General features: G+C 43.3%; 2 protein-coding genes across 5 annotated transcripts in view; one reads left to right on the forward strand and one right to left on the reverse strand.

Annotated features, from left to right (window-relative positions):
- The window catches only part of trioa (trio Rho guanine nucleotide exchange factor a), a 73,014-nt gene extending 69,318 nt beyond the window's left edge, over positions 1-3,696 (forward strand). For 2 of the 4 annotated variants that reach the window (XM_030346829.1, XM_030346831.1), the window contains 2 exons: positions 165-303; positions 593-1,132. In XM_030346829.1, the coding sequence (XP_030202689.1) occupies positions 165-303; positions 593-1,132 (679 nt within the window). Of the gene's footprint in view, positions 1-164; positions 304-592 lie in introns of all 4 variants that reach the window. The other 2 variants (XM_030346830.1, XM_030346832.1) reach the window with 1 other exon arrangement.
- A 2,805-nt stretch (positions 3,697-6,501) lies between these two features.
- gnmt (glycine N-methyltransferase) lies at positions 6,502-10,065 on the reverse strand. The gene is made up of 6 exons (XM_030347615.1): positions 9,721-10,065; positions 8,774-8,901; positions 8,415-8,528; positions 8,084-8,226; positions 7,161-7,282; positions 6,502-6,979 (listed from the first exon to the last, which is right to left on the reverse strand). Exons 1-6 carry the CDS (start codon positions 9,927-9,929, stop codon positions 6,808-6,810), a joined length of 888 nt encoding a protein of 295 aa, XP_030203475.1. The 5' UTR covers positions 9,930-10,065; the 3' UTR covers positions 6,502-6,807.
- Between the last annotated feature and the right edge of the window lie 4,953 nt (positions 10,066-15,018).

The raw sequence follows: 15,018 nt of genomic DNA on the forward strand, positions 1-15,018 counted from the left end.
GTTATGAGGTCATCCTACCCGTGTGTTATCATGATGTCATCCTACGCGTTTGTGATCATGAGGTCATCCTACCCGTGTGTTATGAGGTCATCCTACCATAGTGTTATCATGAGGTCGTCCTACCCGTGTGTGAAGGTGTTTTCTCCTCCTCCTCTTCCTCTCAGGGCTGATCAAGGCCGTCTGCTGGACTACATCGTGAGCTGGGGGAATCTGACGGAGGACAAGGTGGCCTGCTACCTTCGGGACGTCCTGGAAGCTTTACACTACCTGCACAACAGCCGGGTCGTACATCTGGACGTCAAAGTAGGCCTCTGCTTTTTACTGTTGTCATATTGCATATATTAATATGTACTGTTGTTAAAGACAGACAAACAAACGGATAACATTACAAACACTAGTCATTTATTTATGCAGCAATCTGAGGCCATATGTTTCCTCTGTAGCTAGCGTTGTAGAAGTATCCGCGTTACGATAGTGTGCAGTCAGAAGTTCCCCAAACCGTGTCATCTTAAGCGAGCGCTGCTGTGTGTCTCTAACATGGCCCCCACTGTCCACCCGCCTCTCCCCCCCCCCCCCCCCCCCCCCCCCCCAGCCTGAGAACCTGCTGGTGTCCCAGAGCTCCGGCGGCCCGCCCTCCATCAAGCTCACGGACTTCGGCGACGCGGTGCAGCTGGGCGGCTCCCACCACGTCCACGCCCTGCTGGGCAGCCCCGAGTTCGCCGCCCCCGAGGTGGTGCTGGGGGAGCCGGCCTCCCCGGCCTGCGACCTGTGGAGCCTGGGCGTGGTCACCTACGTGCTGCTCAGCGGCGCCTCGCCCTTCCTGGACGAGAGCACCGAGGAGACCTGCCTGAACATCTGCCGCCTGGACTTCAGCTTCCCCGGGGACTACTTCCAGGGCGTGGGCCACGCCGCCCGGGACTTTGTGTGCCTGCTGCTGAGGACGGACCCCGGCCGGAGGCCCCCCGCGCGGCTGTGCCTCCAGGAGCCCTGGCTGCAGGGCGGCGGCGCCGAGGTCTGCCTGGACACCTCCCGCCTCATCTCCTTCATCGACCGCAGGAGGCACCAGACGGACGCGCGGCCCATCGGCGGCATGAGGAGCTTCCTCCACAGCCGGCTGCAGCCCGGGGTGTGACCCCCCACCCACCCCCACCCCGCGCGCGGCGGACAGACGGGCGGACGGCCCCTCGGCTCCTCGCCCCTGGGATGGGATGGGCCGTGGCCCCAGTGGGATCAGTGGCCAGACTGGTGGTTAGAGATGGTTTTTCCGGCAGTCCCTCATCCACATGATGCCAACAGCTGGCCGCAGAGTCCGACCCCCCCCCGCCACCTGCCTGAGAGGCGGAGCCTGTACGCCGATCTCTTCCTCGTTCACACGTGCTCCAGTCCTCTTCGCCCCAAGAAATGATGACCTGTTGTTCAGGTCAGCCAATCAAAGCCCTGGAGAAGAGTTCTCAGCCGACCAACGGGTGGATGTCCTTGTCTACTGCTGCTTGCTGTTTTCAGAATCAAAGCCCTTTTTTATAGTAAAGCGAAGCGAAAAAAACTGAAAAAAATAAAGATGGAGAATGAAGTAATTTATTTTGCAAGACATCGGAATCGATCAAAAAAAAGACACGAGATGGAGCCTTGAAGCGACTGCACCGAGTAGCAGAGTTTCCACGGGAGAGCGACGCGAGCTAGGAACGGCCGAGCCAAGACGACCTCTGACCCCTCACCGCTGAGGGGAGGGAGGGAGGCGTCATCTTTTGGTCCTGTTCCTCTTTCACACTCAATCTGACTTTTAGACGAAGCATCCCTTTTGTTATATAAACTATGTATAGAAAGGAAAATAATGTCCATAGATTTTCAATTATTTGTTTTAAAACAAAAAAAGCGTTGATTAATGTCGGTCCGTGGAAGGCTGCTGGAGGCCCCGAGCTACCCCATGTGACCGCGTGTGCCGGTCGGGCAGCCAGTCTCTTTGCTGTCAGTGCTTCTTGTATGTGCCCTATCTACGATAACCATGACGACCACGTTGCACGTAAAACTGCGCTGCACCGTCCGACCTCCGAAAAACGACAGACTAGACGTAGAAAGGATGGTGTTTGGGCTTTTTCCTAGATCAAACGTTGCGTTGTGCACATATACAGATGTTTAAGCCTTACTTTGTATATAGACTTTGAACCGCCTTCGGAGTCCCCCTCCAAACTCCAAACGCCCGCTTTGGCCGTTGTGGCGGAAATGACTATTTGGGAGACCTAAAAATGTAAGATTGTGATTGTGCGTCAGAGCCTTAGCAGCAGGGATAGCCCGTCAGAGGGGTGAATGCAAAGGGGGGGGGGGGGGGGGGGGGGGGATTGCATCGGGGAGGAGATTACTGTAAATGCACTCATCTTATGTTTCTTATTATGTGCAATGTTGCAGCTTTAACATTTTATGCAACTATTTATGAAGACATCTTGTTGTATCTGTAATAAATGTAGAGAAAACCATGTACTTGGTACTGCAAGTGATGCTGGTAGTTGTGTTTATTTAATCTGTGACAGTCAAGTATTATCAGTAAGGTGTCGATTTAACAGAGTATCTTTTTTTTATTTCATTATGTTTTAGACAACATAATTAAAAGACGTTTTGTCCTTGAGGCTTTATAATTAGGCATTGGTTCACCAACGTTGACATAGCTTTAAAATGCAGTCTATTAGAATGTTTGATGTTCTAACATTTTGCTTAAGTTAGGTAAAAAGTTATGACTAGCGCAATAGATGGATGTTGAAACTCAAATTCATATCACAGCTCTAAACACTTTGGGTTTTGGCTTCAATGGACATGGACTTCAGCATTCTTACTCGCGCCTAGATTCAGTCAATTACAAATGCACCATCATTTTTCTTTCACCAATTACAATATGAAATCCCAGTTTTCTATAACCCTGCATCTTGTAAAAGGGCTAAACGGTTGTTGCTGTTCTATCGAGGTGGTTGTATTGACGGCACAGAACCAATCATGAAACCGGGTCGTATTGATTCCTACTGGCATTATGAAGTCATCCTGAAACAGTGTTCGTATTCATTCACTTCCTCCAGCTTGTGAAATATAACTGGTCAGCAGTTTTAAACGGCTTTGGTCTTTTTGGTCCCACGCATGCCTTATACAACTCCCTGCTCATGCTATTAGGAAAAAGCTGAGGCTTTTTTCAAATAGCTGGATTGGACGGCTCATTTTGGTTTTTCATTCAGTATATATGTTTATAAATAAGCTGGTTGTTTTTACCTCCCCTCTTCTTTTTCTTTTTTTTATATTTCTGTGTACATAGCCTTCATACATATTTCTGTCATAATTTTTCGTTGATCTGGCAGTCAGTTATTTGAGAATGAAATGCACTCAACGCATTTACATGAATTACTTGACAAAAAAAAGAATGTATCCATTTTTGATTTGTCAATCATGTTGTGTTTGTAAATATGTTGTGTTAATATTTGAAACATTATTTTGATTGTTAAAGAATAATTCCAGAGTGTAGACACCAATATTTTGCGAATTGGTTCAGTATTCTTTTTTTTTTTTAATCCTCCTGTGACTTACTATTTGGGCTAGAAGGGAGGTTAATAGGGCAAGCTGTAAGTTTGAAAAGAGAAGGGCAGTTAAGGGTTGATACATGTCTCAGTATGTTCAGAAGGATTTGATATAGGCCCATAATAAAAGCGTTTTACACATTCAGGATCTGTACATTTACAATGTCACAATATTGAATATTAACTGTTATATTTATATTTAGGGAATTTAGCAGACGCTTTATTCAAAAGCGAATTACAATAAGTACATTTTTCAGAATAAGGAGACAATATATTGCTGTTGGTACAGTAAGGATGTTCATAGAACCAAGTGCCAAGCACTAACAAAACAAAAAAAATACAACAAAGACATACAATAAGGGTGTACATTAAGTGCCACGACGTACAACATACAACAAGTGGGAGGGGGGACTGTTCAGAGTCCAGCTGAACTCTGAACAGATGAGTCTTTTGCAGAAGCTGTTGAGGGACTGTGCGGTCCTGACATCGGCAGGGAGCTCGTTCCACCCCTGCGGTGCCAAAACAAGGGTTGTGACTTTGCTGATGGACCTTTGCTTGCCCTTAGCGACGGCGGTACCAGACGTCCAGCCGAGGTAGTCGAGCGGAGCGCTCCAGCTGGGGTGTGTGGTTTGACCAACGCTTGGAGGTAGGTGGTGGGGGCGGCTCCATGGACCGCTTTGTAGGCCAGAACCATTGTCTGGAATCTGATACGAGCCAGGGGAGGTCACTGAAGAGGGGGGTCACAGGGGAGAATTTAGGAAGGTTGAACACGAGGCGACTCCTACCATTAGGGTCAAGAGCTTCTGGTTTGGGCCACTGGAGTCAAAATGATGGGGTTTAGGTCTGGAGGTCTGGAGGTCCAGATGATGAGGTTTAGGTCTGGAGGTCCAGATGATGGGGTTTAGGTCTGGAGGTCTCGAGGTCTGGAGGTCCAGATGATGGTCTGGAGGTCTGGAGGTCCAGATGATGGGGTGTAGGTCTGGAGGTCCAGATGATGGGGTGTAGGTCTGGAGGTCCAGATGATGGGGTTTAGGTCTGGAGGTCCAGTCTACCAGAAGAGGTCCCCATACTGGAAGGTTTGGTGTCCTGTGCCTGATGGAGGCCATGGTGTGCGTGCAGAGACAGAGCCAGCCAACTCGTGGCTGCTCGCAGGACTGGGGGGGGGGGGGGGGGCTGCAGGAGGGGCTGGCCCGGTCCCTCGGTCTCCATAGCCTCAGCAGATCTTTGATGGCCACGTCTTAAGCATCATCACCACGCATGAGAGGGAGAGTCCACCACAATAAATCACATGCAATGGGGTTTGCATCCCAAACGTTGTGGCCTAGGAGGATGTTCAGTGGAGCTACCTGGGGGATGCATTCAGGCCACCTTCTCTTCCGGAGGAGATTGGAACTGTCCTGGATGGCCATGTTAAATCTCATGCATTTTGTGCTTTTTGGCAATCTCACTCCCTCCACACTCTCCCACTCAAGAAATATGGAAGGTAGCCAACAGTTAGTATAGTTATTAACCTTCCTCCTGTAGTTGTTGTATCGTACTCCATCCCTGTACATTGTTCTTTCCGTAAAATATATTTTATGTTATCCGTTCCAACACCATTGTATTCGAAATACCGGTTGCCTCCTGGATCAGTAATACGCCCTATGTATTGATGCAAAGGGGGCGGAGCTTGTCCTATTGAGCTCTGTCTTTATGTCCCATTTATTCCCAGTCCTGCGTTTGCCTACAAAGACGAGCCAGAACTAGAGACCTCAAACACATTAGACGACAGACAAAGCGTGCAAAACAGACAGTCCTCCTTAGCCTACACGTGAGGTCAGACTCATCTCCGCACGGCTCAGCGACCGCTGGCCTCCGTCCCGGTGTCTAAGGCTCTTACAGCTCTGGTAGCAGGTGGCTGCAGCACAATCTTTCAATGATTATCCTAACGGTTATCTTGATCATTGTATATTTTAGCTAACCCTCCCTTGTAAAATAGATTCTGAATCTCAATGAGATTATCCTGGTAAAATAAAGATACAAATATTGCTGCTTATTATCTTTAACAGTGTTATCTATCAGTGCCATTATCAGGCAGTAAGTCGTTAATTTCAGAAGTATCATTATCATCTACTGTATGTTTGTTAAAACCCCATTTTCACAGTCTAGCATCCAACAAAAAGCAGCTCTCCTCGGTTTCGCAACCAAGACTCACTTGACAAGTTGCCTATGCCTCAACACTGGCACGTTTGCTTTATAACCTGTGAACATGGTAGTTACAAATGCTTACTTTAATTTGAACAAGAGAAGGTCTAGCCCAATACATGCCCTGGTTCTCATCATTAACCTTGTATGAAACCCATCATACTTAATGTGTTCATGGTTCATACGGAGCACCAAAGCTCTTATTGGCCAAGAGTAAGCCTTCAGGGTTTTGTTTCCAAGATACCATTTTCCTATATGGTCGGCCAAATTCTCAACCAATTGTAACGTGTGACCTCAAAGGTCGCTGTTGCATATTTTCTACAACAAGTCGTTCATATATCAATATGGTTGATGCATTACATTGTACTTACCAGGCTGAAAGCCAGATAGAACCTAGTCATTTGGGAGTCATTTTAATTTAAAAGTGGATTCATTTGTTTTAAGTCGTCTGGTTCAGCAGTGATGAAGTCTGCGTTGATCACCGCTTGCTTGGACATGATTAATAGTGGCTGCTCAGTGAACCACTAAGACATTAGTTGACCTGAAAAGGATCCTAGAAAATGGGTCACAAAGAATGCCATGCGGGTACATGGGATTTCTCATGTAAGACTCGGAGAGGGGTGGGGGTTGGGGTTTGAAAATCTCTGTGCTTTTCAACTCTCAAATCCTACCTACAGCCCTTTTAAGTGTGGCCAACAAGTGAAGTTCATGACTAAAGTGAGAAAATGTAAGTCTTTGCTGCAATAATCATAGTTAATTCAGCAACCAGGACAAACTTATTTTAATTTATGAAATAAAGATCACCTGGTTTCTTGGTGTTGCAATTACAAGTATCCACAAACTACAACAGGGTGAAGTGACATTTATTTCACCCTTCAAACATCATACATACATTCAGACGCATCCAGATTCAAATTAAGATTATTTCTATACTTCCGAAAGCTGTAATCGTAGCATAGAGAAGTATTAATCTAACCTCCATCAACATCACATTTTTCAGGATATGTATTCATTGGGCCCACTTATTAAATGTTGATCGAGGCCCTGTCCTGACGGTGCTCAGTTGTGGCTGTTACACTGTCTTCTTGCAGACGTGAATAAAGTAACATGGGGCTTCGGATTGTCCAGGGGTGTACGTCTTGAAGTCTCCGTAAACACTATGCTCCATCTTCCCATGGAAGCCGGCCATCAGTAGAGACTTAAAGCTCTCCAGACAGTGAGGGTAGTAGGATAAGCGGAATTTACTGCAGAACAAAGACACACAAACACGCATAGTTTGAATTGATAATTGATCAGATTCACAATGTAAATAATGATGTCCTATGTTACAGATAGGACAAATATCACGAGTATAAAATAAGGTTATAAAGGTGAAATAAAGCCATCATTGAAAACAACTATCGGAACAGAAACCATTTGATTTACCTGACTTCAGGTGAGCTCTGAACCGTCTCCTGTGGGACCTGAATGGTGTAGTCCAAGGTAATCATATGGGGTTTGTTCTCCACCCAGAGCACAGAGGTGGAAATGTCCTGAGTCAGGTCACTCTACACAACAAAACAAAGCAAAGCATGTATTATGCAAAATAAAAACACAAGAGAAACCTAACCTTTTCATCGCCATTGTGCTGCCCTAAAACAATGACTTGCTTCCACTTGCTGAGAAAAAAAAGGGTTGCTCATGGTGAAATTGGCTCATGGACATTGGCCGTTGACTCCCATCGACTGTTGTCCATTAACAAGTTGTCCTAAGTAGACCAGAGTTATATACACTTCCAAGCCTACAGTGACAATTTTTTATAATTTAAGTATAATCAAATGCAAAAAATGTTCTCCATGCATTAAACAACATGAATACAAATGTAATGTATATGCTCTATATACATATATTTAAAAAATGTGTCATTATTATATTAATGCAAACAGTTATCTTTATAACTATGTTTAGTCCTTTGGTTCTTAAATTAATATCTATCTATCTAACTATATATCTATGTATAGAAATTATGTATGGAGATCAATTAATATAGCTCAGTAAATGTATCAATGCAACCAGCGAGCTTGCAGGCCCAACAGTGGATTGTTCAAGCTTAACGTGTAAAATAATTGTGTACCTGAGTAAAACACAGCCAAGACTAGCCCAAACCAGATCAAAGCAGTACATTACCGCACAGACTAGCCCAAACCAGATCAAAGCAGTACATTACCGCACAGACTAGCCCAAACCAGATCAAAGCAGGACATTACCGCACAGACTAGCCCAAACCATAGAGTGAGAGATCTCTCTCACACACACACACACACACACAAACTCACACCAACTCACACACACACACACACACACATTACCTTGTAATAGATGTTTTTGCCCTGTGGTGCCCGGCCGGTCTCCAGGATGTAGTCGTAGTTGCGGTGGTCGATAATGAGGATCCCTCCTGGTTTCACCATGGTAGCGATGTTCTGAAGGGCCAGTTTCTGGTCACTCTGGTCCCCTGGAAGCATTTCAAAGACCAGTTCAACTATGCAAGCTTTCCCATGAATAACCTCTGTGGGCTTTGAGTTGTAGCTTACAGTAATAACAGCGTAACACGGGGGAGATTTAAAGAAAAATAGAGGAGAATCATGTGTGGATTGCAATTTATTCACTCTAAAACACATTTACACTAAAATGAAAAAAGACCTTTGAAATCAGGTAAATGGGCGAAAGAGTTTCCAAGGCAGATAACTGCATCAAATCCATCCCCTGGTTTTTGAATGTCTTCTGGTAGAGTCAGCCAGTTGGACTCCTCAATCACTTTGTGCACAAACAGAAAGGCAGACTTCAAGTATGATATATGACTTTGAGTCCATACTTAACATTATTATTATTGTTTTACAAGAATGACTTTCGTTACCAAATAGCAAGACAATAGAGAATAGTATGTTTACATAAAACCAATAGTGAATAGTATGTTTACAGAAGAAAACAAGTAATGTAATGTTATAAATTAACTGAAATAAATTTGTATTTTAACAGGCATTTCAACACCATAGGCCTACCCCACTGGTCAAAGGCTGGTTCTTTCCTCCTGTCCCATCTGGATTTCAATGCGTACTTGAGCATTTTATCACTGGCATCCACACTCACCATCTTGAATCCATCCTCCAACAACATGATAGAATCAACTCTATGAGACAAAAACAATGTTTTTATTTAGGTTATTATTTCTACTTGATATATATATTTATTTATTTTTTTCTACAATTCATAGATGCAATTCATAGATGATTGTTGATGACATTCAAAAGGTTTGGCCTTTCAAAAGGAAACAATTTATGCCATATTCCTCTTGGGTGATGAAAAATATAAGAAATTACATCTTCTCTTGTTCAACCTCAATGGGGGTTAAACCTACAGGATCTGACCTTATTCCCTTAATACAGAACAGGTGACCAACCAAACTACTCCTGAGAAGTTGGTAAACAGACGGCGTCCTTATCATAACTGGAGATTATACAAACAGGTTACGAAACATTGTCCAAGTAGTCCAAGGAGAAAGACAAGTATAGTGGGAATGCCGATCGGAACTGCAACTAACGGTCAATCATGTGAATCATTTATTAGAAATGTATTTTTCTTGAATAAATTGTTGTTATAAATAGCTTAGCCAATTACGCATAAACATATCATACTAATAACGCTGAGCAGATGAGAGACAATTGCATGCGTGATACAAAGATAATGTCTGTACAGGTGTTATATTGGTGAGTTTATCGTGCAAATTTCATTTTCCTGTATAGGGCACTTCGTGAGGAGAATAGTGACTATATTGCAATAATCCGTTAATGGTCGCTTGCGGCTGCATGGGGCTATGCATAGCCTACGTCAGCAGACTAGACATTGGACGAAACAATGAAGCCGGCTTCGTGAAACATGTCGTACCCCATTGCATCATGCTTTGTTGTCAGTGTTATTTTTTTTATGTGCATGCTAAACTGAACCTTACCCAGTTCCACAGGCGACGTCCAGCACATTCTTCACACCCTCTTTTTTCAGCAAAGACACCACCCAAGTTTTATACTCTTGCGTTCTGCTCTGCGTGTCTCCGATGTACAGCTGCCAGACTTTAGCAGCCTTGCCGTCAGCATATTGATCGGGGAGACCCTCGGCCGCCACGCCGAGGGAGCGGGTCCTAAAAACGCTGTCGACCGACATGGTGATGAGGCTGCAAACGGATGAGCCGTACTCTGGAAGTTTCTTGTTTGACTGCTGAACTGAACGCCAGTGGTCGTTCGGTATCACTGTTAAACCCAATGTTTTTCACTAACTTTAACCCAATGACACTCACCTATGTTATTACGCCTCCTTTTCCATTGGAGTAATTGAGGGGTGACGCCCCTTCCGCCACCCGATGTTCTATGCCCCCTCGCAGTGACAGAAACATGGGCTGCATTCCGAAAGTCAATCTGTACCTCGATCTCCATTGCATCCGCTGATGCAGAAGCGGCTCGACATGAAGCGACCAGCTGGGGGCGAAGCATCCAACGGCGTATTCTGACCGGAAGTGGTTCTTCTACCAGCGTCAGCCATGAGGCTAGAAGATTTTGGTAGATTTTTTTTTTACCGTAGCCTATGTATCCACTATTTAGAATCGAAAGATAATTAAGAAATCCGGTAACAATAAATTAAATAATAATCAAATAAATTGTATTATTATATATTATATACACATTATATATTGTATTATTTTATATTATTTGTGGCTGTTTATTGCACCTTATTATTGGCCTGATCCAATTATATGTATTATTTTAATGCACTGGTTTGCATTAAGTGCCCAAAATACTCGGTGGTGGCAATCGGGGGCCCCCACTAAATCAGTGCTAAGGTCTTGAAGCGACTCCCAGGCAGCCCCTCAGCTGGCCACTTGATGGTGCATGGGAGCAGATTTATGCGAGCAGTCCAGGGGGCGTCATCTGAGAAGTTTGTCACTGTCACTAAATAAGGCGAGAAATCGAGAAAATCAAGTAAAATGTTTCTGCTGTGTCTACTCTGCCCCGAACTGAGGTTGCGTTATTCCGGGATCCGGTGAAGTGTTGATGTGTGGCAGATGAGTCCGAGCAATAAGAGGTGTTTTCCTCTAGGCTACTCCACTTTTGGAAGGCGGACCAGAAGAAGGCCATACCAGATCAACCCGGTATTTAATGCCATATTAGAGGGAACACCACAGCAATATTTTTCTGTAGCCTATTCATACTTGTGAATAATTGTTTTGAAAACAAGAAAACTGGACATATGCTTTAGTAAATTAATGACCTTAATTAACTGACATATGACTAACTCAACAAAGATATTAAAGAATCAAAGGCTTGCTTGAAACCAGCAGCCAAACTCAGAGCATGAACTTAGAATTTAATGAATTTGTGTCATAAATATATGGTGTATATAGGCCTACTTTAATATACTGTATCTAGCATGTATATCAAACAACGATGGCCACATTATACAAAATTTGTATATTGTGGCCATCGTAGTTTGAAGTACAATGTGAACCTTTAAAGATTCCCAAAAGAGTTCGAAGCTGCAAGAGACGGAAAATAGTCTCTGTAAAACGTTTGTTTTGCGTGACGTTATTTTTATTTATTTTTGGACTTCTGGAAACAAATGACAAATGAAAAATGTATGCATATATATATATATATATATATATATATATATATATATATATATACAAATGTATATATATATATATATATATATATATATATATATATATATATATATATATATACACCAGGAAAAAGTATAATAAACCATAATTAACAATTTATGTAATATAAGTAAAATAATAGTAACAACTTTGAAGAACTGAGAGATTGGTATACTGGTATACTGTTTTTTTTCAGAGAAAGGCAATATAGAAAAATCCATTTGAATGTTCAATGCGTGTGTGGATGATGGCTGGTTTCGGAGTGGCAGAAACTGATTGGACCAGGCCTGGCTGAGGCTGCACTACCGGTTGCACATTGTGAAAACAGTGTGCACAGGTTAAGCCAGGCATCACCACACACACACTCAGGGAGAGATCTCCTGCATGGCAACATGGAGCACCAGGCCATGTATCATCATCGACAACCTACCATAATAAAAACGGATTTCACCAGCACCCTGCCGCCTTTTGTTTGGAGGATCCCAGCAAAAGTCACCTAGGTGGAGTATGGCAGCCCCTTATAGGTGGCGTGTAGAATTTTCATCATTGCGACGGTGGAGCCCAATGGGGGGCCTCTCCAAAGAGTGAAGGACAAAGAAGGGCTGTCCGAGGACACACTCGATGGAGAGTCGGCCCCCAGCCCCAGCCCGCACTCCTCTACAGCGCAGTGGAGCCCGGCAACCGCCACAGGCAACCGCCTGCGGCCAGCAGCCCATGGAGCCGGCCCGCAGAGGGCCAGGCCGAGCCACACCCCAGACAGCCACCTTGTCAGCCAAAGGCCCCGGCTCGCTGTTTTTAGGGATCTAAACAATCATACTTAAAATAACTATATGAGCATGTCGGAAGTTGTTGTGAACATTTTTCAAACTGTCTGGATAACCTAAGAGTTTGCTATAAAAATGTGTCTCTGAAGAAAGACCGCTCAACAAGACAAGCATACAAAGGTTGAAGCGCTGTAGTGTGCGCTGAACAGAGGGCCAGTGGGCAGCAGGGAAACGTCCTTGGGGGCACAGCTGTAGATAGGAATACAACTACTCCTTTTGGAAATCCCAGGATGTAGCGTGTTACAGGTGAGAGTTAGCCAAGGCCTTCTCAGTCCCGTCCCGTCCCCCCACTCCCCAAGGGGGATAAGCATGGCACAAACAGAGAAACGGTATCTATAGATAAAAACTGAGAGCTTAGTGTCAGTGTCTTGAGAATACCATGTCTAATGGAAAATTCCATTACCACGTGGTTGTAACTTTCTAACGTTGCTGTACACATAACAAGATATTGTAACTTCTAATCCTGATGGTTTTGAGAATCGATCATTGCATAAAAACTTGATAACCGGTAGCGTCTGTCTAAGTATTGATTTCATAAATTCAGGAACTGCTTTTCCATACCGCTTTTCGCTTCACTCCCCATAAGTTATAGAATGGCACGCAGAGAAATAGATTCTTCCAACTAGTCACACAATGGCAGAAAGGAAACAAAGCAATGCTTGGAGCTATCATGCCTCACTGTTGTAGACAACACTGAGGCCAACTGGGAAAAGTATCTGTAAGGTATTGTGGAAATACAACAAACCTCATGAAGCACATGAAACTGTCACTCAAAAGAGCCTGACGAGTGACAGCAGAAGCGAGGGGAACAAAGAGAAAGCAGGTAAATACCGTCGCATCTCACAGAGAGAGGCCGAGTTCTCTGACAGAAGCTTTACAGAGAGGCGGGCGTTATCCAGGTAGCCTATCAACCATTTGAAAAGTAGTAGCAGGACATACTCATTACTTCTTGCGGGCAGAATATTGTAGAACTATATAGAAAGTCCTGCTTACACGTTTATTCTATGTCTTTAATAAGCATCTAAATAGCACTATGCAAAACTTGATCCTTGATTGAAAGAAACCTTATTACTACATTGATCCTGATGTGGTACAATAGGTATCTGTGTATATCTATAGTTATTCAAGGGTTTAGGTGTTATTATTATTTTTTAATTGACTTTTTGCAACTGGGTTGCAAAAACAGACATAGAATTCCCACAGTGTTAAAAAGGTGAGAAAAGGTAAACATGAAACTAGAATTTCAACATTGTTAAAGAGACTAGTAAAAGTCTCTTTAACAATCTAACCTTTTTTTTCAGCAGTGTGTTAAAGATGTGAGATCAATTTGCAACAGATCTTGACTTTCCAATAATAATAAGGATTTCCATGGTACAAACAGATATTGATTTTAAGGAAAAGCAATGAGGTGACAGCTTTAACAAAAACAAAGGCGTAAGAACAATCAAAATGAGCATTGACCTGAAGAGGTCAGGTAAATGTGAAGCTGGGTCCGGAGTTTGTTTGTTCAATATGTCACCGATTATTGTTCAAAATCCAAGCACGGCAAGGCCCCTGACTAATAACTTAAAGGTAATAAGCATGCCAATGTATCACGTCCACTTATTAAAATACCTGCGACAGCGAAAGTGCTACACAGTGCAAGCTACAAAAAAAATCATCTAAACTATGTTTCACATGCCACACAAAAATATCTAAAGGGGTGTTACCCCATCAAGCGGTCGTCAACAACTTACAATTGGAACCGATTCCACCTGAATTTAATTGCATGACACAAACCGTTTATGAAGAGTCCCTAGACCTAAGTGCTTGCGAGGGCCCAACAACATGCCTGCAGGGTAACATCCCTCAAATTATAAGCGTCCTCCCGAGGCAGGAGAATGAAGATCACAACAATGTAGTTGAGCTAAAGCGTAACTGTTTAAGGGGTACTATGAAAGGAAACATGCAAATCAATAGCATTATTTAATTCAGAATATTGATATAAGGATCTAACCATGGATCATGATTGGATTAGCCCAGTAAGTGTCACTGAAGACATAGATCATGATGAAAATGATATTGCAGATGTAATTCAGGTGGAGGACAGTACCGGTAAAGATAAAGTAGATATCCCCGAGGGAGAGGAGGAGCTGCTGTCTCATATTGATGGAGCTCAGCCAGGTATTTGTCTTCAGCCAGTAGATACAGCTCAAGAACTCTAGGATCAACAGTTTGACTCAGTGTTATGTATTGCACCAGCAGAAGGAAACCGTCAAATTCAACTTCTTGAAGACATGACAAATTAAACAAAATGCTTTCCTTTATAATATCCAAAAGGGGCTCCTACTAATCGAAAATGAGTCTAGCTAAATACTTGTATGTTTGTTAAACGCAGATGGTAGATGTGCAAGAAACACATGTTGTGATGATTTAATTAAAAACTACACATTTTGAACTCAATTAGTTTAAGTGTCTAGTAACTGCCTGTGGAAACAAATAGTTTAAGGTTACATGAGAGGTATAGTGCCCATATAAGATAATAATGTAGCTTGTAGAAATAAGTGTGTTATTTTGGATTGATGAGGTTGATGTTGGTCGGGACATCCGGCCACTCTCTATGGTCGAGGACAGAGGCTTCAATGCATCCGACAAGACTCTTGATCCATGATATAAAAATGATTGATGAAAAAAACACTTGTTGGGGACAATCACAGACATGTATAAAGACTGACGATAAAATAAGGGATAAAATAAACTTAACAACATGCGCACATTGTGGTTCTGACAA

The sequence above is a fragment of the Gadus morhua genome, chromosome 22 (genome assembly GCF_902167405.1).
Source record: "Gadus morhua chromosome 22, gadMor3.0, whole genome shotgun sequence".
Taxonomy (NCBI): domain Eukaryota; kingdom Metazoa; phylum Chordata; class Actinopteri; order Gadiformes; family Gadidae; genus Gadus; species Gadus morhua.

Coding starts and splice junctions, on each gene's coding strand:
- gnmt (XM_030347615.1), bottom strand. CDS start 9,929: ATGTCGGTCGACAGCGTTTTTAGGACCCGCTCCCTCGGCGTGGCGGCC. Junction 8,902..9,720: donor GACGTCGCCTGTGGAACTGG/GTAAGGTTCAGT, acceptor TTTGTCTCATAG/AGTTGATTCTATCATGTTGT. Junction 6,980..7,160: donor CAGAGCTCACCTGAAGTCAG/GTAAATCAAATG, acceptor TTTGTTCTGCAG/TAAATTCCGCTTATCCTACT.